This window comes from Leucopleurus acutus, assembly GCF_964270905.1.
Source record: "Leucopleurus acutus genome assembly, chromosome: 10".
Taxonomy (NCBI): Eukaryota; Metazoa; Chordata; class Mammalia; order Artiodactyla; family Delphinidae; genus Leucopleurus; species Leucopleurus acutus.
In genome coordinates this window covers 81,877,257-81,901,354 of record NC_139153.1, presented here as the reverse complement: position 1 = coordinate 81,901,354, position 24,098 = coordinate 81,877,257, and the positions used below count along the sequence as shown (strand labels likewise).

Genomic DNA, 24,098 nt, shown 5'->3' with positions numbered 1-24,098 from the left:
TAGAGAGGGGAATAAAGATCTAGTGTCTTTAGCCCCAGAGACTCTCAGGTCATGGCCCTTCCACATTGGACTGGGCCCCATGGAGAACTGGACCAGTGGACCCACTCTGGTGACTCACTTTCCCTTTGTTCACCTTGATTTGCCACCGTGCAATGTGATGCTCCCATGGACAGTTTCCTATCAAAGTTGACCTCCTCTTGCACATTGCTGGTTGTCTTCCCAAATCCATTCTCTTCTTATATAGTATCAGAGGTCTAGTTGAGCTCATGATAGACAAACTAGAGACCACCTTTCTCAGCCTCCCCTTTAACCAAGTTTTTTCCAACAGAATATGAGTGGAAGAGTTAAGTGAATTTCCATATCGTTACCTGCCCCCTGCTTCTTCTTTCATGGCCCTTCCTTGGGACTGGAATGCAGACTTGATGGAAACGTGTTTCAACCACACAGACAAGGACCGTTATCAATGGTTATGGCAAAGCCACAAGATGGAAGGAGTCCTGGGGCCCTGACTGTTGCTGATGAGCAGCACTGCCCTTCCAGCCAGGGCCACCCTTTGCAGTATCAGCCCTGCCTGCTTACACTGAGGCTCTTCCTTGAGAGAGAAGTAAACTTCTATCTTATTTTCTTTTTAAGATTTTTTTTTGATGTGGACCATTTTTATAGTCTTTATTGGATTTGTTACACTATTGCTTCTGTTTTATGTTTTGGTTTTTTGGCCGCGAGGCATGTGGGATCTTAGCTCCCCAAGCAGGGATAGAACCCGCACCCCCTGCATTGGAAGGTGAAGTCTTAACCACTGGATCGCCAGGGAAGTCCCCTGTCTTATTTAAGTCAGTATATTTTGAGTTCTCTTTACTGCAGCAGTTTATTTTAAAAAAAATTATTTATTTAGGCTGCACCAGGTTTTAGTTGCAGCATGTGGGATCTTTAGTTGCAGCATGCAGACTCTTAGTTGTGGTATGCATGCGGGATCTAGTTCCCGGATCAGGTATAGAACCCAGGCCCCCTGCATTGGGAGCGTGGAGTCTTACCCACTGGATCACCAGGAAGTCCCTACTGCAGCAGTTTAGATTATACCCTGATAAACACATGTCCCTGGGTGTTGCCTTTGGCTCCCATGTTGATTTCTGGCTAAGACTATTAGTTAGGTAAAGGTTTGGCTGCTAAAACAAAGGATAGAATAGCAATGGCTTAAATGGTCTGAGCATAAGAATTCCGGGGCATTTATGAGAGCTCTAGAGGACTGGGGAGCAGGGCTTCTGGAACTTTATTGTTTGTCATTATCAACATGACTTCCACCTTGTGGTTTGGGGTGGCTGTTCCAGCTTCCACCAGTCTGTCTGTATTCCAGCTAGCCAGTGGGAAGGGGAGAAGAAAAATTGAGGAGCACACCCCTTTCTCAAGAGCATACTCCATGGGTCCAGCAAGAAACTTGAGAGTTTTTCTACTTAAGAAAGAAGGGAGGAACTTCCCCGGCAGTCCAGTGGTTAGGACTTCGCTTTCCAATGCGGGGGATGTGGGTTCAATCCCTGATCAGGGAGCTGGGATCCCACATACCTCGCGCCCAAAAAACCAAGACATAAAACAGAAGCAAGGGCTTCCCTGGTGGCGCAGTGGTTGAGAGTCCACCTGCCGATGTAAGGGACACGGCTTCGTGCCCCAGTCCGGGAAGATCCCACATGCCGTGGAGCGGCTGGGCCCGTGAGCCATGGCCACTGAGCCTGCACGTCCGGAGCCTGTGCTCCGCAACGGGAGAGGCCACAACAGTGAGAGGCCTGCATACCGCAAAACAAAACAAAAAAACAGAAGCAATATTGTGGCAAATTCAGTAAAGACTTTAGAAATTGTCTACATCAAAAAAATCTTAAAAAAAAAAAAAAGAAGGGAGAGTGGATTCTGACATGCTCTGCAGAGTTTATTTAACTCAAGCAATTTTGGGAGAAATTCATGAAAGAAAGGCCCTTTCTTTTCAAGGCAGCTATTAGATATGAGCTGGGCTGATGCATTATTCTGCTTGGACTGCCATAAAAAAAAAAAAAAAGGGACTTCCATGGTGGTTCAGTGGTTAAAAATCTGCCTGCCAATGCAGGGGACACGGGTTCAAGCCCTGGTCCAGGAAGATCCCACATGCCGCGGAGCAACTAATCTCGTGCGCTACAACTACTGAGTCTGCCTTCTAGAGCCCGTAAGCCACAACTACCGAGCCCGTGAGCCACAACTACCGAGCCTGTGTGCCACAACTACTGAAGCCCGTGTGCCTAGAGCCCATGCTCCACAACGAGAGAAGCCACTGAAATGAGAAGCCCACACACCGCAACGAAGAGCAGCCCCTGCTCACCACAACTAGAGAAAACCTGCGCGCAGCAACGAAGACCCAGCGCAGCCAAAAATAAATAAATAAATTAATTAATTAAGAAAACACACCACAGACTGGGTGGCTTAAACAGAAATTTATCTTCTCATAGCTCTGGACACTGGAAGGAGGAGATCAAGGTGCCATTGTGGTCAGTTTCTGGTAAGAGCTCTCTTCCTGGCTTGTAGGCAATCCTCTGCGTGGGAGCGGGCGGGATGTTATGTGTGTGGAGAGAGAGAGAGATAGGAAAGGAGGAAGGGAGAGAGGAAGAAAGAGGGAGGGAGAGAAATCTCTCTGGTGTCTCTTAAAGGATACCTAGCCTGTTAGATCAGGACCCCACCCTTATGACCTCATTTAAGGTTAATTACCCCTTTACAGGCTGTGCTATCTCCAAATACAGTCACATTGGGGGTTAGGTGTTCAACATACAAATTTGGGGGGGATACAATTCAGTCCATAGCAGCAGCTTTAAGAGGCACCCAAAATTCAGCGGTTTAAGTATTCATTCAGGTGAGGATTCATTATGTCCTGATGACAACCCCCCAATCTTGGTTGCCATAGTGCCTTGCAAAATATGGCTATAAATCTCTCCTCTTCTGGTGTGCATGCCTCTTTGCAATGTGATTCTGCCACTCCTCCCATCAAGAGGTAGTTTCCCCTAACCTTAAATCTGGGCTGTGACATGGTGGAAGTGATGTCATGTGACTTCTGAGGACAGGCCTCAAGAGACCTTGCAGCTTATGCTCTGGATTTCTTAGAATGCTGTCCTGCGACTGCCATGCTGCAAGGGGCTGTGGGTGATAGGCCATGGGTCCTCCTGTTCCCACTGAACTCAGCCCTCCGCTGACTGTAGCTGCGTGGGTGAGCCCAGCCCAGAACTGCCTGGCCAACCCACAGAATCATGAGAAAGAATAAATCATCTTTTTAAGCCCCTAAATTTGGGGTGGTATTCTTTTTCCCTACAGCAGTGGTAATGCAGTGGATTAAAACAACAGAGGTTTAGTTTTTGCTCACATTGCATACCTGCTGAGGGTCAGCAAAGGTTCTGCTTTTGGCGTCACTCAGGGCTGATAGAGCAGCCACCATCTCAAACGTGACATAAAGAGGGAAAGAGAGCACGAGGAAGACTGCATTGGCTCATAAAGCTTCCATCTAGAAGTAGTCCGTGTCACTTACAGTCACATTTCATTGGCCAAAGCAAGTGGATGGGGAAGTTCAAACCTACTATGTGATTGAAAGGAGATGAAGCCAGAACGTCTCTAATACTCACCGCTCTGAAGGTAGTTTATTTCTCTCTTGTAAAAATCCGAGCAGGTGGGCAGGGCTGGTATGACATCAACCCAGTGTCAGGGACCCAGGCTCCTCTGTCTCTTTGCTCTATCATCTCCAGGATATTGCTCTTGAGTCACCATCAGATTTATATTCCAGCCCATTGGAGTGTGTGTGGGGGGATGTTACTTTACTTACCTTACTTGTAAGTTACACACATCAGTTCTACTCACATTCTATTGGCCAGAGTCTTGTCACCTGGCCATTAGCTGCAAGGGAAGCTGGAAAATGTAGTCTTTATCTGGGTGACTGTGTGTTCTGCTAAACATCTCTTACTGTAGAAGGAGGGAGAACAGATACTGGGTGCAAGGGAGGCACCAGCAGCTCAGTCGCAGTGGCAGCTTTGGGACCCCCAACACCAGGGGTGTCATGGTCTTCCTGCATTCAGTCGATTCTGTCCAAGGAACTGACTTTGTGTATGTTCACTTTGTGTATGTGCGTTTCTGAGAATTTATTTGTAAATCAAAAGAGTTTTCATAAACTTAACTGATCACTTCAGAGACGTTTCATCTTCATCTTTGATTGATCTTATTTACTTACACCCCACATTGTTTGACAAATATTAAAGAGACTTCTGTGGGATGGGGAGGCTAACACACTAGCTTAGAGTTTCTTTGCTTTCTGCATTTCATACAAAAGGCCAGTTGTAATTTAAAGGCACATCCCAATTCCAAAAATACTTTCATTCCTTTGAATGACCAACCCCAGATTTATTTATTTTATAAGTTGGGGATTTTATCTACTGGACTTCCCGTAAAAACATTCTCAGTATTTTTCCCAGTCTCTAAAACTAAGTGTTGATTTCATTTTTCTCCCTAGATTCTCTCTGCGGAAGGACTGCAGGGAAGAAAAAGATGGTGAATCCTCCTAAGTATCAAGAATTTCTAGTTTAATCCCTTGGGAGTTTATGTTCAAGAAGACAGTCCTACTCTAGACTCTGAGGAATTAAAATCCACTTGGGAAAACCCAAAAGAAAACTGAAACTTTACTTAAATAAACTGTTTTGCAATATCTCGGTTGGTTTGTGGGTTTGTGTGCTTTAAACTCTTCATGTGAGAGCATGCGTGCACTTGTGTCTGTGAGACGGTGGAAGTGGGGAGCAGTGTACAGAGCCTGTGGTGCAGATCAACTGACTCTATGGATGTGTCAGGATTAGGGAGACAGACCGGAAGTTTCACCCCCTCAGCTCAGTCCCCAATCCCTGATTATTTTTTCTCCTAACGAGAGAACGTGCCCCCTACCTTCTGCCACTCCCTAGTTTTCTTTCTCTGGCAGCAGGCAAAGCAGCTGCTGAGCCAGCTCTGGTTTTCGGGAAGTCAGATGACCTTTTCCCTCTCCCGGCTCTCTGCCTCTCCGTGCCCCTAAGGTAGACACCATGGACCCACTGATGGCCGTCCTTTGCCTGCTGCCCCTGTACCCAGGTAGGAGCAGGGGAGGGGGGATGCTGGGGTCCTGTGGGGCAAGGCCAGTGCTACCCAGATTGAGTTTCCATGTGTGAAATGGACAGTCTCTTCTGCTCTCCTTTTCTTACCCGTGCCTTTCTTCTTTTCTTCATTTCTGTGTCGTGTCCCCATGCCCGCAGGCTTGGCTACGACCGCTCCCTCCTGCCCTCAGAACGTGAATATCTCTGGGGGCACTTTCACCCTCAGCAACGGCTGGGCCCCTGGGAGTATCCTCACCTACTCCTGCCCCCTGGGCTTTTACCCGTACCCGGTGGCGACAAGCCTGTGCAAGAGCAACGGACGGTGGCATTTCCCGAGATCCACCCAGCGGACAAAGGCGGTCTGCAAACGTGAGGCTTCCCACCAGCGGCCACCCCGGGACTTCTACTTAGTTTACTCAGGGTGGGGCTTAATATGACTAGATGGGGTGGCAAAGCTTCTTTTCCACAGGGCTTTTCAAAATAGTGGGAAAATGTCAACTGCCCAATAGCAAGGCATCGGAGGCAGGCTCTGATGTAGATTGTGGGATACCAAAGCCAGGGATGATTTTTTTAAAAATAAATTTATTTATTTTTGACTGAGTTGTGTCTTAGTTGCTGCCCACGGGCTTTCTCTAGTCGCGGTGAGTGGGGTCTGCCCTTCGTTGCTGTGCGCGGGTTTCTCACTGTGGTGGCTTGCTGCGGAGCACGGGCTCTAGGTGCACGGGCTTCAGTAGTTGTGGCACGCGGGCTCAGTAGTTGTAGCTCGCGGGCTCTAGAGCACAGGCTCAGTAGTTGTGGTTCACGGGCTTGGTTGCTCTGTGGCATGTGGGATCTTCCCAGACCAGGGCTGGAACACGTGTCCCCTGCATTGGCGGGAGAATTCTTTTTTTTTTTAAATAAATTTATTTATTTATTTAATTTTGGCTGCATTGGATCTTAGTTGCTACACGCGGGCTTTCCTCTAGTTGCAGCGAGCGGGGGCTATTCTTCTTTGTGGTGCGCGGGCTTCTCATTGCAGTGGCTTCTCTTGTGGCAGGGCACAGGCTATAGGCACACGGGCTTCAGTAGCTGCGGCTCGTGGGCTCCAGAGCGCAGGCTCAGTAGTTGTGACACATGGGCTTAGTTGATCCTTGGTATGTGGGATCTTCCCGGACCAGGGCTTGAACCCCTGTCCCCTGCATTGGCAGGCGGATTCTCAACCACTGTGCCACCAGGGAAGCCCAGGGATGATTGTTAGAATACTGAACAATTAACTGCACAGTACTGACCATTCGGGATGGATGCTGAATGGTCCTGGCATCCCCTGTTGTACCAGGAGTCACCCCTCTAGTTATCCACTCATGGGACGTCTGAGGACCCCAGGGGAGGGGCTGGGGTGGACATGGCCCTCAGGGGCCTGAGAGAAGTGGCTGTTTCTCAATCTATTAGGTTGAACTGTGTGAAATTGCCAATATTCAACCAGCTGCCCAAAGTAGCAATTTCACAGGCATCAACCTAATGTTTTGACAACCACCTGGCTCTACCCATGCATCCAAGCTGAACTTCACCCAGTTAGTGTCCAGCCCAGCTGTTATCCCTCCATCCTTATATTCTCATGCCCTTCTCTCCCTCCAGCTGTTCGCTGTCCAGCCCCTGTTACCTTTGAGAACGGCGTATACACCCCACGGCTGGGGTCCCACCCTGTGGGCGGCAACCTGAGCTTCGAGTGTGAGGATGGCTTCACACTGCGGGGCTCGCCGGTGCGGCACTGTCGCCCCAATGGCATGTGGGATGGGGAGACAGCTGTGTGTGACAACGGCGGTGAGTGCCCTGACAGATGGCTGCATGGGGGCAGGGGTCTCCCAGGAGCCCTGGAACCAGATATGTGTGCAGGGAGCCTCTGTGGGGACAGGGGCCTGGTGTTTCTGGTGCCAAAATCATATTCCTAGATTTTGGTCAGTTGAGGTCTATAATCACACATCTCTGGCCTGTGGGGATCCTGGCTCAAGGAAGTTGGTGCTAAGCTTCAGATCCAACACAAAGGCTCCAAATACTCTGTCCAGCTTTTCCAAATGCCTCAAAGCCAGATTGGTATTTGGGCGCCCTGGGCTATTGTAGGGAAGATATGATGAAGGCAATCAAGTGTCGCCTTAGGTGTCTTGCCTCAGGAGCAAGTTTGGGATCCAAGCCTGGCTCTGATTTTGACAGCCTTTGGGCAGGTTATTTAACCTTTCTGTGCCTCAGTTTTCACATCTGTAAAATGAGGATGGTAAGAGTACTGACTGCATGGGGTTGCCGTGTGGATCAAGTGAGTTGCATCTGGAACAGCCCCTGGAATGTGCTAAGCACCACATATACTTTTGTCATGGTCATTACTGCCCCTGTGAAAGATGGGGGGGCTCTGCTCGACAGAAGTGGGGTTCCTGGGATTCCCTGGAGCCACATTTGCCTGTGGGCCTTGGAAGCTTCCTGGCTCACAGTTCTAAATACACAATACAGAAGGTTCAGAGTCCATGAGATGGCAGGACCATACCCTCACCTGGTGCCCAGCTGTTGGCTCCCTATTTACGTCCTTGATTCTTTGACAATAGCCATTTATTCAAACATAAATATAATTCATTTGAAAATTGAGGTTTAAACTACCTAAAGCATACAAATCTTAAGTATTCAGCTTGATGAACTTTTATACCCACAAGCATCCTTTTACGTGTATCCACCCACGTAATCACCACCCAAGACCGAGGGTCCATTATATCAGGAGGTTGCCTCCTGTCCCCTCCCACAAGGTAACCACTCTTCGGACTTCTGTCTCCACAGATTCGTTTAGCTTATTCTTACACCTCATAGAAGTGGAATCATACAGAATGTGCTCTTTCGCACCTGTCTTCCTTTATTCAGATTCTGCCTGTAAGACGTATCCATGTTTTCCTGGGTATCAGCAGTTTGTTATTTTTTATTGCTTTGTAGTTCCATTTCATATTACAGTTTATCTATGCATTCTCCTGTTGATGGGTATTTGGATTATTTCCGGTTTTTGGTTATTGTAAGTAAAACTCTATGAACGTCCTTATGTGTGATTGGGTGCACTAGACACATTTCTCTTGAGCATATTATCTAGGAGTGGAATTGCTGGGTCACACATTGGCATATGTTTTCTTTCAGAAGAGGCTGCAAACAGCTTCCTGATTGACACTCCAGCAATGTAACAGTTCTGGTTGTCCCACATCGTCTCTGACACTTGGAATTACCCATCTTTTTAGTTTTAGCAGTTCTGGTGGGTGTGTGGTGATGTCTCATTGTTTGCAGATATTCTCTGTGGAGAGGTAGGGCTCCTTCCCTGAGGAAGCCAGCACCTTCCCTGAGGCTCTGGGATGGATACAGGCAGAGTCCCTGGGTTGGGATGGGTATGCTTTAGCTGGAAACTGGGCCACTGAGTTCTAAATCTTTTTCCCTACTTCAGGTTTTCTATCCACACACCTGGGAGGCACAGCTGTGGTGTCTCCCAAGGGAGAGGCCAAGGGACCCGCAGAGGCTCTGAGGGTCTGTAGAGGAGGAAAAGCCTGGCGGGAAAAGGTGTCCGAGCGGCACCCAGAGGCCGAGGAGGCAGGTCCCTGCTCATCTCCATCTTCCTTTGCTCCTCACAGCCAGCCACTGCCCCAACCCGGGCATTGCCGCGGGTGCAGTGCGGACGGGGTCTCACTTTGGCCTCGGCGACAAGGTCAGCTATCGCTGCTCCTCGAATCTGGTGCTGACGGGGTCTGTGGAGCGAGAGTGCCAGGATGATGGGGTCTGGAGTGGGATGGAGCCCATCTGCCGCCGTGAGTAGCTGCTCTGACCCTCCTGAGACTCCTGGGCCCCCACCCCTGGCCGCAGCTGACCCCAGTGGCTCTCCCCACAGAGCCCTACTCTTACGACTTTCCCGAGGATGTGGCCCCTGCCCTGGGCACCTCCTTGTCCCACCTACTTGGAACCACCAATCCCACCCAGAAGAAGAAGCGTGAGTGCTTGAAGTGGGGGTGGCAGGGTGCTGGGCGGGTGCAGGGGAGGGGCAAGCTTCCGAGGGACCAGGAGCCTCCGGTGGGCTCAGCGGGGCTGAGCTGACTGGAGAGGAGGTAGAGGGGCCTGATTGCCTTGGCAAGAGAGTGGGTAGGAGGTGGAGTCTGAATCTTCCCCTTCCACATTTCTTCCAGAAAACGTGGGCCGCAAAATACAAATCCAGCGCTCGGGTCACCTGAACCTCTACGTGCTCCTGGACGCATCTCAGAGTGTGGAGGAAGAGGACTTTGAAATCTTCAAGAAGAGCGCCTCCCACCTGGTGGACAGGGTCAGGAAATAGGAGCTCACACATACCAGCAGCCTTCCTGCACTCACGGTCTCTGTCTCCTTCCCTTCCTCAGAATCCCACTCACAGCCCACCTCCTCCAAGAAGTCTTCCCAGATTACACACATGCCATGCAGGAATCACGGATTTAATTTAGAGGATCCTATTTTTCATTCCACAAACACTGTTGGGGTAGCTACTCTATGTCAGGCACTGTTCTGGGTGTGGGGGGACCTCAAAGATGAACAAGGCTGAGACCCCACTTTCTAGGAATTCATCATCTAGAACAGTGGTCTTCACAGAGGGGTACCCCAAATAAGCTTCTGGCGTGTGGCAGGAAAATACTGGTATCCATGGTGAATGATTGTAATTTAACTTAAATTAAGAACTTAATATTTAATAATTTCCTTTTAAAATTTCAATATTTTCTATATGTTTTAAAATGTGTATAATATATTTAAATAGTGATACCCTTTATAAGTATGAGTATACTTTATAAATACATATACCTATATTGAGGTACGTGCTCAGAATGTTTCGACTGACGAGGTGCATGAACGGAAGAGTTTGGAAACACTTGGTTCAGATTCCTTGCCAGGACTTTGCTTGGTAGTTATGCTTTTCACAATAGTTTGTGTAGATATATGTTTTCCCTCCCAGCTACGTTTGAAAGAAGGCAGCTTTTGTGCTCCTTAGTGTCTCTCTTAAGACATAAAGTTAAGTAACTCACTAAGCCGTGAGGCTGCAAAACTCGACAGACAAGTGCCGTTATGTTTGAATTCTACCTCCACCTCTTACCAGGGGTGTGATCTGGGGCAAGGTAAACAAGCCTCAGCTTCCTCATCTGTATAATGGGACCATCACGACCCTTCACAGCATTGAAGTGACGATTAAATGAAGAGTGAGCCAGTCAAAGAGAGGAGAGGACCAACGAATGTCACTTTCCTGGCTTCTTCAAGCAACCGTTTCCCAGGAAGGGACTCTCCAAGGGCCTTGCATCCGTCAGTCTCTGTCCAGGCTCTCTGCCTCCTCCAGGGCCTTCTGCTGGCTCCCTTACCAACTCCCCTTTGGTTTGGGAGCCTTTCACACTACCTCTCATTTGCCCTTCACAGATCTTCAGCTTTGAGATCAAGGTTAGTGTCGCCATCATCACTTTTGCATCAAAGCCCAAAGTCATCATGTCTGTCCTGGACAGCAAATCCAAGGATGTGACTGAAGTGGCCCACAGTCTGGAAAACGCCCACTATAAAGGTATGATGTCATCAAATGAAGGTGATGGAAGTGGGGGCAGGGGATGAGCTCTCTGTGCCTGCAGAGATACTGGACAAGTTTGAGAGAGAGTGAGGCTTCTTGGTGGCACTCAAGCCCAAGGGCTCTGGGACTAAGTTTCCTTGGGTGCGGTGGCTTCCAAGTCAGGTTCATGGTCAGGGAGTCCCAGCTCCTACCAGCTCCGGGCTTCCTCGCACGTGCTACGTGTCCAAATGCATCATGCAGGTCTTTGGCTTCTCCCTGATGCCAGAACCACATGGTCTGGTTTTCATAGTCTCCTCATGTCATTAGGAAACTACCTGGGCGGTAGGTAGCAGATGGCTGAAACAACCCACTTTCTTTGGAAACCCCATCTTTGAATCTTGGGACTTTGGGATGGCCTTTAGTGGGGTTACGCAATGAGCATTTCTAAAGGGAAAGGCTTTTAATGTCTGAACGGGCAATGATGCCAAATCTCTAACTGGACGTCAAAAGTCTGTGTTTATCAAGTCTATTGATAAATGCGTTTCCAGTGTTTGGGGAAAATAGAGTGACTCCCTTCTCCCAGGTGGTAGGTGGGAAGTTTCCTAAGAGAGCTTTTCGTCTTCACATATTCCAGACCATGAAAACGGAACCGGGACCAACATCTACGAGGCCCTAAATTCTGTCTATATCATGATGAATAACCAAATGCGACGGCTCAGTATGAACACGGCGGCCTGGCAGGAGATCCGACATGCCATCATCCTTCTGACAGATGGTGGGTATTGTCGTCTCTGTGAATGAGCCTGGCATAGTGGCAGGAGAAGCAATGTGGGGTCAGAGACCTGCATTCTGGTTCTCCCCTTGCCACTTAGGGCCTTGGTTTCTTATTTATAAAGTAGAAATAGTGTCAATGATGACGGTAATGACAACCGCAACAATTACTGATAATGGAAGCTGCCCTCCTTTCCGTACACAGTTTTGTTGTTGTTGTTTATTTTTTTTAATTTTTTTGGCCGCGCCGCACGGCATGTGGGATCTTAGTTCCCTGACCAGTGATTGAACCCTCGCCCCCTGCAGTGGAAGCACGGAGTCTTAACCACTGGTCTGCCAGGGAAGTCCCCTTACACAGTTTTTATGAAGAGCAGTTTAAGTACTTTGTGTAAAAGTGCTTTATAAGTGTTTGTTAGTTATTGTTATTACCTGGGAGGTCACATAGAGGGAGCTGGATGGGGAGGCGTGACTCTGGACCAGTGATGTCGAAGTCCACCGATGGAAGGGCAGACTGGCAAGCGGATCTGGGCTCTGCCATTTATCTCTTGATTTTGTCCAAATTACATGGCTCCTCTAGAAATCAGATTTCTTGTCTATAAATGAGTAGACGCACACTTACTGGGGCTTCATGAGAATCAAATGAGGTAAAGTGTAGGATGCCCCCGGCCCAGTGCTAAAGAACGTCAGTAAATAATGTATCTTGAAACTCGAGTAGGGAGTGTAGGTGTGGAGGTTCCCAGGATGAACGCTTCCCCTCTCTTCCAGGGCTGGGGGGAATCGTGATACATCACCCAGATGGACAATTCTTTTCCTTCCTTGTTCTAGGAAAGTCCAACATGGGTGGCTCTCCCAAGGTGGCTGTTGACAATATCAAGGAGGTCTTGAACATCAACCAGAAGAGGAAAGACTATCTGGGTGAGTCTCCGCCCCCGCCCCCGCCCCATCTGTGCTGCCCTGCAGGGGGGCCCAGGGCCCGCAGCCAGGGGTTCTAGCATCTTGACTGTATTTCTGTCGAGACCCCAGGCTGTGTTGTTCTGTATGAAGGCAGCCGAGTGTCACACTGAAGAGTAGTCAAACTGCCCGTGGTTTCAAACTTGGGTTCATCTTTGATTGGCTGTGGCCATGGGCTGTTTCTTTACTTGTCAGGATACAGTACAAGGACCTACCTCACTGGCCGATAAGGGCAAATGCTCAAACATTGCCTGGCACAGACAAACACAGTGTGCGGTGGCGGCCACCACCATCGTCATCGTCATCGTTTACATTCACCATCTGATGTTCCACAAACCTCTCCAGGAAGAAAAGGCCTGGATTCCTTATAGGGACTGTTCCTGGCCTTTCTTCCCTTGGCAGTGCAGATAACTAAGGCTCTGGAAGTTGCAGTCTCTGAAAGAACAGCTCCTCTAATCCAGACTAAACAAAAATTGCACTGACCTTTGACCAGAAAAGAACTTCAAAGAGAAATGCTCCAGATAAGGGAGGGCAGTTGGTTTTGAGGCCCCAAGTTTTACTTTCCCCTGGGTCCTCTCGTTTCTGTTCATGCCACCCACTTCACCTGCCCCTCGGAGGTAAGCGTATTCCGCTTGAAAACCCTGGCCTGAGGAAGGCAAATCACAAACTCCACGCCCTAACTCCTTAGCGTCACTGGGCCAGAGTTAAATGCTTGAACACACCTCATGAAAAAGAGGCAGGAACTGCAGGGAAATAGAGAAAACACGTGGAGCGTGATAACTGTCCAGTTCCCATCATAACTGCAAAAAAGGCCCATGAGGGGTACAAAGGGTGGGAGAACACCAGACGCTATGGTCCACCCCAGGGCAGTTCTGACTGGCACCCACGCTGGCTCAGAGGCTGGTGTGGATGGCTGTGTGGGCCCAGGTTCTCCTGCGGGAAGAGATGGCTCCAGGGTCCTCTCCTAGAGCCGACATCTTGCAGAGGAAGACCAGATCTGAAGTTTTGCCTCCATGCTACATCATGAGTTCTTTTTTCTTTTCTTTTTTTCCGGTGTGTGGGCCTCTCACTGTTGCGGCCCCTCCCATCGCGGAGCACAGGCTCCAGACGCGCAGGCTCAGCGACCATGGCTCACGGGCCCAGCCGCTCCGCGGCATGTGGGATCTTCCTGGACCGGGGCACGAACCCGTGTCCCCTACATCGGCAGGCGGACTCTCAACCACTGCGCCACCAGGGAAGCCCCATGAGTTCTTTTTATTCATTTAGTCATTTGAAAGTACTCACTGAGAGCCTCTCCTGGGCCAGGCATCACTCTAAGAATACAGCTGTAAACAAAACAGAGGGAAATGCCTGTTACGTGGGGATGTCATTCTGGAAGGGGGCAATGTATTAGTTTTCTAGGGCTGTGGCAACAAATTATACAAATTTGGGTGGCATGAGACAACAGATATTTATTCTCTCATGTTTGGGAGGCCAGAAGTCCAAAATCAAGGTATCAGCAGGGCTATGCTCCCTCTGGAGGCTCTAGGCAAGACTCCTTCCTTACCATGTCCAGCTTCTGGTGGCCCAGGCACTCCTTGGCTTGTCGTAGGATCACTCAATCTTTTTTTTTAAAATAAATTTATTTATTTTATTTATTTTTGGCTGCATTGGGTCTTCGTTGCTGCGTGGCTTTCTCTAGTCGTGGCGAGCGGGGGCTACTCTTCGTTGCAGTGCACGGGCTTCTCATTGCGGTGGCTTCTCTTGTTGTGGAGCACAGGCTCTAGGCACACGGGCTCAGTAGTTGTGGCACACGGGCTCAGTAGTTGTGGTACACGGGCTTAGTTGCTCTGCAGCATGTGGGATCTTCCCAGTCCAGGGCTCGAACCCGTGTCCCTTGCATCGGCAGGCGGATTCTTAACCACAGCACCACCAGGGAAGTCCTGGATCACTCAATCTTTGCCTCTGTCTTCACATCACTTTCTTTCCTGAGTGTATCTCTGTGTTGTCACATGGTTTTCTCTCTCTCTGTGTTTGTGTCCAGATTCCTCTATTGTTATAAAGGCATCAGATTATCACCCCTCCCCACCCCTGCCTCCATCCAGCATGACCTCATTTTAACTGATTATATCCACAAAGACACTATATCCAAACAAGGGCATATTCACAGGTCCTGGGGGTTAGGACTTGAACATATCTTTTGGGGAGACACAATTCTACTCACACTAGGCATTAAACAAAATAAATAAGGAAACCATATGGCACAGTAGATAGTGACACGTGCTAAGGTATAAAATGAAGCAGGGAAGGAATCGAAGTGTCTGGGGCCTTGCAGTTTTACACAAGGAGGCCAGGGAAGGCCTCCCTGAGAGGGTGACATTTGAGTCGAAACTTAAAAAGGTAAGAAAGTGAGTCTGGGAGGAGGAGTGAACCAGGCAGAGACACAGTTCATACAAAGGGCCTGAGGTGGGAGTGTGCCTGTCAGTTTGAGGAACTTCAAGGAGGCCATGTGGCTGGAAGAGAGTGAAGGGGGAGGAGTGGTAGGAAATGAGGTAGGTCGTGGGGGGAGGGAGGGGGATCCCGCTCATGTAGGGCTTTGTAGGATGCAGCGAGTTCGGAATTACAGTCTTCTGTCACGGGGTAGCCCCTCAGCCACAAGATTCTGGTGATTTCCTCCCCATCAGACATCTATGCCATCGGCGTGGGCAACCTGGATGTGGACTGGAGAGAACTGAATGAGCTGGGGTCCAAGAAGGATGGCGAGAGGCATGCCTTCATTCTGAAGGACGTGAAGGCTCTGAGCCAGGTCTTTGAGCACATGCTGGGTGAGTGTGCTTTGCCCTCTCCAGAGCGGTGTGGCCAGTGTGGAGCTGGCCAAGGGTCCACGCTGGCACCTGCTCACGGTGCCCTGCACCAGCCTCCTTCACCATCTGCTCCTCACGCCCACAGATGTCTCCCAGCTCACGGACACCATCTGTGGGGTAGGGAACATGTCTGCCAATGCCTCTGCTCAGGAGAGGACACCCTGGCATGTCACTATTAAGGTACCAGGAAGGAGGGATGGGGCTTGGATCCCAGAGGTGACAGCGGCCATGAGCCAGAGACACAGCAGTCCCTGAAAATCACCTGTTCCCCTGCAGCCCAAGAGCCAGGAGACCTGCCGAGGGGCCCTCATCTCGGACCAGTGGGTCCTGACAGCTGCTCACTGCCTCCACAACGCCGAGGCCCGCCCCCTGTGGAGGGTCAGCGTGGGTAAGGAAGGGCTTGCACCCGCTGCCCGACCCCGTGGGCAGAGCTCCCACCCCTTGCCCCTAGCCTCTGGCCCCTTCAGCAGCCCTGGTCCAGCCTAATCTGCCACATTGTTTCCAGGGGATCCCAACTTCCAGTGGGGCAAAGAATTCCAAGTTGAGAAGGCGGTGATCTCCTCGGGGTTCAATGTCTTTGCCAAGAAGAATCAGGGAATCCCGGAGTTCTATGGTGATGACATCGCTCTGCTAAAGCTGGCCCAGAAAGTGAAGATGTCCACCCACGCCAGGTGCCGGAGTCTGGGATGGGAGGGTGCCCTCTGGGCGAGAAGTGCTCTGGGGAGTGCTGTAGGAGGGGACACCAAGGACGGGCCTCTGTGACCCTTGTCCTTCTCCTCAGGCCTATCTGCCTTCCCTGCACGGTGGGGGCCAATCTGGCTCTGCGGAGACTTCCAGGCAGCACCTGCAGAGACCACGGTGAGTGCTGGGCTTAGGGTGCATGAAGAACTGGGATCAGGGCTTGGGGGTTGATGACGTGGGCTGTGCTGCAGTTCCCAAGTCGGGAGTCTGGACGCTGGGTAAAGGGACCAGTACTGACATCCTTTTCCTTGACTGTAGAGAGTGAACTTCTGAACAAATTGAGCATTCCTGCTCATTTTGTGGCTTTGAATGGGAACAAGCTGAACGTTAACCTCAAGACAGGGTCGGAGGTAAGGGTCTCGGGTCCAGTATGCTGTGGGGGGATGGGATCCCCCTGTGGCAACTTCCAGAACGTCTCTCTTCATCCCCTAGCTCTGAGCACTTTCTCCATCTGACTCCAAGTCGCCCCTCCTCCAGGCCTAGTTGCACTTCCAGGTGTCCCCCGGGCCTGCCTGCTCACTCCATCCTTCTGTCCTATTCCACCCCTACTGCAGTGGGCAAACTGTGTCAAGGTCGTCTCCCAAGACAAAACCACGTTCCCCAACTTGACAGATGTCAGAGAGGTGGTGACAGACCAGTTCCTATGCAGTGGGATGCAGGGGGATGACAATCCCTGCAAGGGTGAGCCCCCTCCCCCCACTTCTCATCCCCAGTCCCCACCCTGGAGTCTGGATTCCTGAGGGGAAGGCCACCTGTGTCCCTCTGGCCAGCTCGCATGCCAGGACACCGTTGCACCACCCTGATGCGGCGATGAGAGTCAGGATGACAGTCTCTTGTCCCTCCTTTCTGGCAGGAGAATCTGGGGGAGCCGTTTTCCTTGAGCGGAGGTTCAGGTTTTTTCAGGTGAGGAGAGAGGGGGGAAGCTCGTAGGACTGGAGTTACAGGATCTTGGCCTTGCGGAGGCACGAGGCAGGCCTTCGAAGGAACTAAGGAGGTTGGGGCTTGGGGCTGGGACCGGGGCAGCGTCCCCACCCCAACCTCTCCTTCTTTCAGGTGGGCCTGGTGAGCTGGGGTCTCTACAACCCCTGTGGCAGCTCTGATAAGAACTCCCGCAAAAGTGCGCCCCGTGGCAGGGTGCCACCGCCACGAGATTTCCACATCAATCTCTTCCACATGCAGCCCTGGCTGAGACAGCACCTGGAGGGCGTCCTGAACTTTTTGCCCCTCTGATCACAGCCACTGAGCCCTTTGCTGTCCCACCAGGACCAGCCATCTCTCCCGTCTCCTACCACCGAACGTCCACCCTCAGCCTCCATGACCCATCCGCACGCCTTGCTCTGAGCGCGTGCCTGCTTCCAGGATCCCGAAGCAGCAGCACATCCACGCTGGGGAAGCCCTGGCGCTCCTGCCAGTGCGGACCCCACCCTCTGCTTTACTTGCCTCACTCTCCTTCTGCTTTCACAGGGAATTACCTGGCTATGAAATTAATAAAAATCAATGATTTCCACATCTGTCTGTGCCTCTGCCTGGGAGCTGGCCTGGGGGGAGAGAGAGGCCAGAATGATTCCAGGAACGGCAAGAAGGCAGGTCAGAGACCCTGCTGGACAAACAATGGCTGGACTCTGCTCCATAACAGAGTCAACAGGGGAGCCAGTGAGGGCCTTATATCTAGTCCCCAAGGGGGAGGTCTGGGCTTGTTGGGGAGGAACTGGAGCTGAGAGGAGGTGCTGACAGGCAGAGTCCTGGACCTTGGGCAGCAAAAGGTGGGGTTTTGCAGTTTCCATTTCCTTGATTGGCAGTGGGGCCCTCCCACTCGGACATTCCGGAAAGTGACATGGGTAGGGTGGGTGGAGCGGGCAGCAGGTGCGAGAACACAGATTGCGTAAAAGGCTGGAGGCTGTGAGGGGCAGGGGAAGGACGTGTGACCAGGCTCAGGTCTGGAGTTTCAGCTTGGCCATCGAGCCAAGCAGACACGCAGCAGGAGCCAGGAGAGGCCACCCTGCCACCAGCCCCAGTTTCTCTCCTGTCTTCTGTCACCATGGGGAGCAAACGCAGCCCCCAACTCTGCCTGGTACCCTTGATCCTGGGCCTCTTGTCTGGAGGTAAGTGAGGTCACAGCCCCCCTCCCCCCCACCCCTGCTGCCCCCAGGATCTTTCCTTGGCCTTGTGAGGCTGGGCTTCACCAGCCTTTCTCTTTAGGTGTGAGCATGACGCCATTGCCTGAGGCTGGGCCCCAGAGCCCCTGCTCTCTGGAGGGAATAGAGATCAAAGGTGGCTCCTTCCGGCTTCTCAAGGCGGGCCAGTCACTGGAGTACTTGTGTCCTTCTGGCTTCTACCCATACCCTGTGCAGATTCGTACCTGCAGATCCACGGGATCCTGGAGCACCCTGCAGACCCAAGACAAAAAGATTGTCAAGAGGGCCGAATGCAAAGGTTGGAGGGCAGTGAGGATGGGCCTGGGCCAGCGGAGGGACGGAGCAGGTGGTGGCCAAGGTCCAGACCTGGATAAGATTAGACTTGTGTGGAGACCAGGCAGGCTGACAAGTTGGGCTGAGCAAGGGTAGGAGCTGAGCAAGGGCTGGAGGTGGGATGGAGGGAGAATGAAGGGGAGCTAACCTTTACTAAGCATTTACCCCGTGCCAGGCAGCCCTGGCGGTTCAAAGAACACTCAGAAATGGGGAGGGGGGAGTGGCAGGATTCCCCAGGGGTTGAGGTACCCTCCAGGGGTCAAGGGTAGCAGCTGATCCTGTAGGACCGAGAAGGCGCTGTTTCTCAGTGACAGGGTCCCTGAGACTAGGAGGGATATCCTAAAGGGCAGTCCTTCCATCTCAGTAAGGTCTACTTGTTCTCCTCCCCCAAAGCAATTCGCTGTCCCAGACCGCAGGACTTTGAGAACGGGGAGTACTGGCCCCGGGCCCCCTACTACAATTTGAGTGACGAGATCTCTTTCCACTGCTATGATGGTTACAATCTCCGGGGCTCTGCCAATCGCACCTGCCAAGCGACGGGCCGGTGGGACGGGGAAACGGCCATCTGCGAAGATGGAGGTGAGAAGCGCCCCCCTTTCCCACGACACGACCTTCTTCCCGACCACCCTCAGCCTGAGGAACTGGCACCGTAGCTCTTGTGCTCTGCCTTGCCCTCAGGCTTTGGCCCTTACCTCCATGTCTCATGCTTCTGCAGCGGGGTACTGCCTGAACCCGGGCATCCCCATTGGCACAAGGAAGGTGGGCAGCCAGTACCGCCTTGAAGACACTGTCACCTACTACTGCAGCCGGGGGCTCACCCTACGTGGCTCCAAGCAGCGAACATGTCAGGAAGGTGGCTCTTGGAGTGGAACGGAGCCTTCTTGCCACGGTGACCTTGATCCGTACCCTCACGTCAGATCCTGCTCTCCCATCCTCACATTCCCATACCAGAGCACTGCCTTCTCCCCCTACTGCAACCCAGCTCCTTCCTCACTTCTAAACCTCCCCGAAGAACTTCTGAGCCCTTCCCACCCTGGAAACCCACCATCTCTCGTCACTATGTCCCTGACCCTCCCAGACATTTGACCTGCTTTCTGACTTCTCCCAGACTCCTTTATGTACGATACCCCTGCAGAGGTGGCCGAAGCCTTCCTGTCTTCCCTGACAGAGACCATAGAAGGAGTTGATGCTGAGGATGGGCACAGCCCAGGTTTGAAGATAGAGAGGGGAGGCAGGGCAGGGAATTGGGGGTGGGAGGAGGATGGAGAAGGGGCAGGAGAACCATGCCTCCTGGAGCCTGAGTGTCTCTCTTGGCACCCAGGGGAACAACAGAAGAGGAAGATTATCCTGGACCCCTCAGGCTCCATGAACATCTACCTGGTGCTGGATGGATCAGACAGCATTGGGTCCCACAACTTCACAGGGGCCAAGAGGTGTCTCAGCAACTTCATTGAGAAGGTGGGGCCCCCTCCCCCTGAATGTGGGGACCCTGAATGGACCTCACTGCCCTGCCAGGACTAGCTCCCTGATGCTCCCAGCCCCTCTGAGCCACAGGGTCCCAGAAAATCTCCAGGTCCTATTCTGTCTTCCTTTCCTTTTACTTGAAGCAGTTTCTTGATCTTTAACCCAGACTCCTCCATGAACCCCAGGGTGATGAGTCTCTTACGATGTCCTTCACTGTCTGTCCCAGTAAAGCTGCTGAATTCTCCCAGCCATATATTCTACTTTCAGTGCCATGACCCCTTGCTCCCCTCACCCACAGGTGGCAAGTTATGGGGTGAGGCCAAAATATGGTCTAGTGACATATGCCACAGACCCCAAAGTTTTGATCAGAGTGTCTGACCCAAAGAGCAGCGATGCAGACTGGGTCACAGAGCAGCTCAACCAAATCAACTACGAAGGTCAGAAGTCAGGGAAGGGAATGGTGGGAGGTTCGCTTTGGGGTCAGAGAGGTCCGAAGTTTCAGGAGTGTTGTGGGGAGGGCAGTGAGACAAGGAGGACTACTTTTTAATCCATGGATGGGCAGCAGGGTCATTGGAAAATGGGGGTTTTTGGTGGGAACCCTTTGGAACTGAGATGGTCACTTTGTTGTCAAAGGGAAGTCACTGGGGTGACAATTAACTCAAAAAGTTGACAGATGTGGATCTCAGTTGCTGCTAGGCCTCTGGGGTCAAGGATGGCTCGGAAGTCCAGGTGGAGGTGATGATTTCTTCCCTTTCCACAGACCACAAGTTGAGGGCAGGGACTAACACCAAGAAGGCTCTCCTGGAAGTATACAACATGATGAGCAGGGAAGTGAACAAACTCCCTGAAGCCTGGAACCGCACCCGCCACGTCATCCTCCTCATGACTGATGGTCAGAGGGACTGTTCCCCTGCCTCTGACTCCCCACCCTCTCCAACCAGCGTGTGGCCCTGAAGTCCACGTGTAGCGCTGGGCTCACGGTTGGGGGCCTGAATGCTGCCCTTTCCTGTGAACCTTTATGAGGAGGGACCCTTCTCGCCACCATCTCTCACGTCCATCTCCTCCCCAACCTGCTCACTCCGCTGTATATGTCACTCCTTCTGGCCAGTTTATCTTCCTTGACCCTCTTCCTTCCTTGTCTCCCACCTTCATGGTCCTGGTCTCTCCTGCAGGCTTGCACAACATGGGTGGGGATCCAGTCTCTGTCATTCACGATATCCGGGACTTGCTGGACATTGGTAGAAATCGCAAAAAGCCCAGGGAGGATTATCTGGGTGAGTTTTATTGCCTAGGACTCAGCACCCCACTTTCTTAGCTCCTGCCCCCCAGGGCTTGGACCCTCACTCTCCCTTTTTCTCTCCCAGACATCTATGTGTTTGGGGTTGGGCCTCTGGTGGACCAAGACAGCATCAATGCTTTGGCTTCCAAGAAGGATAAGGAGCAACACGTGTTCAAACTCAAGGACATAGATAACCTGGAGGATGTTTTCATACAAATGCTTGGTAGGAAGATATCAGAAGGGGATAAGGAGATGGTCAGGAAACTCAGCTCTCCCCAGACCCCTCAAGGTCACTCGTTCTTCCACCCCTCCTGAAGCCCTGGCAGTCTGCAAGTCCTTTCTCATTCCTCCTTCTCTACATCCGTGTCATTATTCTTGCTTCCTGGTACTGCCCACTCCCTGATCTTAGAATCACAGAGTTCTGAATGATGCAGAGATCTTTCCTAAGTCCCTCGTTTTACAGATGTGGGAACTGGGGCCAAGAGAGGTCAAGGAACGACAAGTTAGCAAGAGCTGGGCCTGAAAACATCCAGCTCTCTGATCTTTGTTCCCCGTTCTTTTCACGATACCACAGTGGTTCCCTGCCCTCAATGTAAGGAAACAAGTGCCCCTGCCTTCCCTTTCCTCCTATGGCATCTGGTCCCCATAGACATGTAGGCGTCCCTCCCCGAAAGGCTGCTGCCATTCGGAAATGAAGTGTCCCGGCTTTCAGTACAATCTCCTTTCTTGCCAGATGAAACCCGGACTCTGGGTCTTTGCGGCATGGTTTGGGAGCACAAGAAAGGTACTGACTATCACAAGCAACCATGGCAGGCCAAGATCTCAGTCACTGTGAGTGCAGTGTCCTGGCGGCGGGGACTTATGGGAGGGGAGGTCAGGGTGAAACGAAGGTCGGGGGAAGGGCAAAGTGTTCATAGATGGTGTTGTCTGTGAAAGCCGAGCTTTCCCTCTGCCGCTCTCTTCCCAGCGTCCTTTGAAGGGACATGAGAGCTGTATGGGTGCTGTGGTGTCTGAGTACTTTGTGCTGACAGCGGCACACTGTTTCACTGTGGATGACGAGAAACACTCAATCAAGGTCAGCATGGGTAAGGATGCAACCAATCAATCCTGAGCTTCAGCCATGCCCTCTGGGCAGAACCTCCCACTCTCTTCAAGAGGCCACACTCCACCTGACCTCAACGCAGCCCCTTCCCTTGCACGCTGGACCACTAGGGATGAGGAAGACTTGAGTTAGGGATGACATGGGGGCAGGAGACTGCCTACAGAGTAGTGGGTGGTCTAGAGGTACCCACTCTCCTACTTCAGGAGGGAAGAAGCAGGAGTGGGAGATAGAAGAAGTCCTATTTCACCCAAACTACGACCTCAATGCAAAAAAAGCAAAAGGTATTCCTGAATTTTATGACTATGACGTGGCCCTCATCAAGCTCAAGAAGAAGCTCAAGTACAGTGAGACCATCAGGTGAGCCATCTGGATTCCCAAAGAGAAAAGGCTGCGAAAGGCAGGGCTGGAAGACTGGGGCAGGTCCAGGGTTCACCATCCCCAAATTTTCCCATCTCTCCTCAACAGGCCCATTTGTCTCCCCTGCACTGAGGGATCGAATCAAGCTTTGAGGCTTCCACATTCAACCACGTGCCAGCAACAGAGTAAGACAGTATCAGGGAGAGTAGTGTAAGGGTGAGGTTCTGAGAGACAAGGGAGGCATGAGAGGGAGCTGCAGGAAGGGCAGGTGATGCCCAGCCGTTTCTAGCTCACAGGAAGGGGTGGAAGAACATTTGCTGAGTGACAAAGACAAAGGACAAGGACAATGGGGGAAGGGAGAGTGCTGAAATGACCCAGTCTGTCTACTCGTCCAGTGCAAGAGCTGCTCCCGGCAAAGGATATCAAAGCTCTGTTTGTGTCCGAGCTGTCTAAGGATCATAAGAAGACACTGATTCGGAAGGAGGTCTACATCAAGAATGGGGAAAAGGTGAGGAATGTGGGATCCTGAGGTCCTTTAAGCCCCAATTCTTCCTAAGCAAGCTTTGTTCATCACTCCTCTCCTGCGTGCATCCCCACCTCACCTACAGAAAACTGGCTGTGAGAGGGATGCTCTACGTGCCATAGGCTATGACAAAGTCAAGGACGTCTCTGAAGTAGTCACCCCCAGGTTCCTTTGCACCGGAGGGGTGGCTCCCTATGCTGACCCCAACACTTGCAAAGGTGAGAGAAGGCTCTTTGGTTGTGATCTAAGTTCCTGAGGCCCAAGAGTCTTTTCCCCTACAGCTTCTCCCTCCCTGTAGGTGATTCTGGTGGTCCCCTGTTTATTCACAAGAAGAGTCGCTTCATTCAAGTGAGTTTCCCCTTTCCTCTCTGTGGGGAGATGCCAAGTAGTCAGCATGGCCCCCAAAGCAGGAAAGCTCACTGCATGTGGCTGGAAAGGGGAGGGTGGAGCCTGCCTCACCTTTGGACTCTTCCTTGAACTGGCCAACTTAGGGGTGTGTGTCTGATCTGTGTGCCAGGGGATAGGACTGAGCTGGGCCCCTAGTCTAACCCTCCCAGGTCAGCTCAGATGCAGCTGGGAGTAGCTGCGCTCCCTGGGATTAGGAAGGAATTCTACCAAACGGTTCCTGGGACGCCCTCGCCCTCTTCAGGTTGGTGTGATCAGCTGGGGCGTTGTGGACGTCTGCAAGGGGCAGCAACAGGTACCTGCTTACGCCCGAGACTTTCACATCAACCTCTACCAAGTGCTGCCCTGGCTCAAGGAAAAACTCCAAGATGAGGATCTGGGTTTTCTATAAGGGGTTTCCTGTTGGAAACGGGCATGAGATCAAATTAAAACAACTACGACAACACCTGTGTTCAAGATCCTTTTGGGGTAAAGGAGTGGGGAGCGTGCACTGACCGTGTTGTTACAACTGAGATCGAATCTAACAGCCGTTTTTAAAGGCTCAACCCCAATCCCA

General features: G+C 51.6%; 2 protein-coding genes across 2 annotated transcripts; both read left to right on the top strand.

Annotated features, from left to right (window-relative positions):
- The first annotated feature begins 5,042 nt into the window (after positions 1-5,042).
- On the top strand, positions 5,043-17,437 carry C2 (complement C2). Its single transcript, XM_082849064.1, has 18 exons — positions 5,043-5,103; positions 5,265-5,474; positions 6,720-6,905; positions 8,729-8,902; positions 8,983-9,081; positions 9,275-9,408; positions 10,518-10,656; positions 11,273-11,413; positions 12,235-12,324; positions 15,024-15,164; positions 15,289-15,383; positions 15,480-15,591; positions 15,709-15,874; positions 15,985-16,061; positions 16,203-16,294; positions 16,499-16,625; positions 16,798-16,847; positions 16,998-17,437. The coding sequence occupies exons 1-18, from the start codon at positions 5,058-5,060 to the stop codon at positions 17,172-17,174; spliced, it is 2,256 nt and encodes a 751-aa protein (XP_082705190.1). The 5' UTR covers positions 5,043-5,057; the 3' UTR covers positions 17,175-17,437.
- A 398-nt stretch (positions 17,438-17,835) lies between these two features.
- On the top strand, positions 17,836-23,985 carry CFB (complement factor B). The gene is made up of 18 exons (XM_082849120.1): positions 17,836-18,046; positions 18,144-18,377; positions 18,806-18,991; positions 19,128-19,301; positions 19,521-19,622; positions 19,734-19,870; positions 20,175-20,313; positions 20,637-20,768; positions 21,049-21,150; positions 21,241-21,378; positions 21,889-21,986; positions 22,123-22,240; positions 22,461-22,614; positions 22,723-22,799; positions 23,010-23,122; positions 23,223-23,355; positions 23,436-23,485; positions 23,787-23,985. Exons 1-18 carry the CDS (start codon positions 17,983-17,985, stop codon positions 23,931-23,933), a joined length of 2,298 nt encoding a protein of 765 aa, XP_082705246.1. The 5' UTR covers positions 17,836-17,982; the 3' UTR covers positions 23,934-23,985.
- The last annotated feature ends 113 nt before the right edge of the window (positions 23,986-24,098 follow it).

Excerpts from the sequence above, each read along its gene's own strand:
- C2 (XM_082849064.1), top strand. The coding sequence starts at position 5,058 with ATGGACCCACTGATGGCCGTCCTTTGCCTGCTGCCCCTGTACCCAG. Across the intron at positions 9,409-10,517 it reads CCTCCCACCTGGTGGACAGG|ATCTTCAGCTTTGAGATCAA; the intron begins GTCAGGAAATAG and ends TGCCCTTCACAG. Across the intron at positions 15,875-15,984 it reads AAGATGTCCACCCACGCCAG|GCCTATCTGCCTTCCCTGCA; the intron begins GTGCCGGAGTCT and ends CCTTCTCCTCAG.
- CFB (XM_082849120.1), top strand. The coding sequence starts at position 17,983 with ATGGGGAGCAAACGCAGCCCCCAACTCTGCCTGGTACCCTTGATCCTG. Across the intron at positions 18,047-18,143 it reads CCTGGGCCTCTTGTCTGGAG|GTGTGAGCATGACGCCATTG; the intron begins GTAAGTGAGGTC and ends CTTTCTCTTTAG. Across the intron at positions 20,769-21,048 it reads CATCCTCCTCATGACTGATG|GCTTGCACAACATGGGTGGG; the intron begins GTCAGAGGGACT and ends TCTCTCCTGCAG.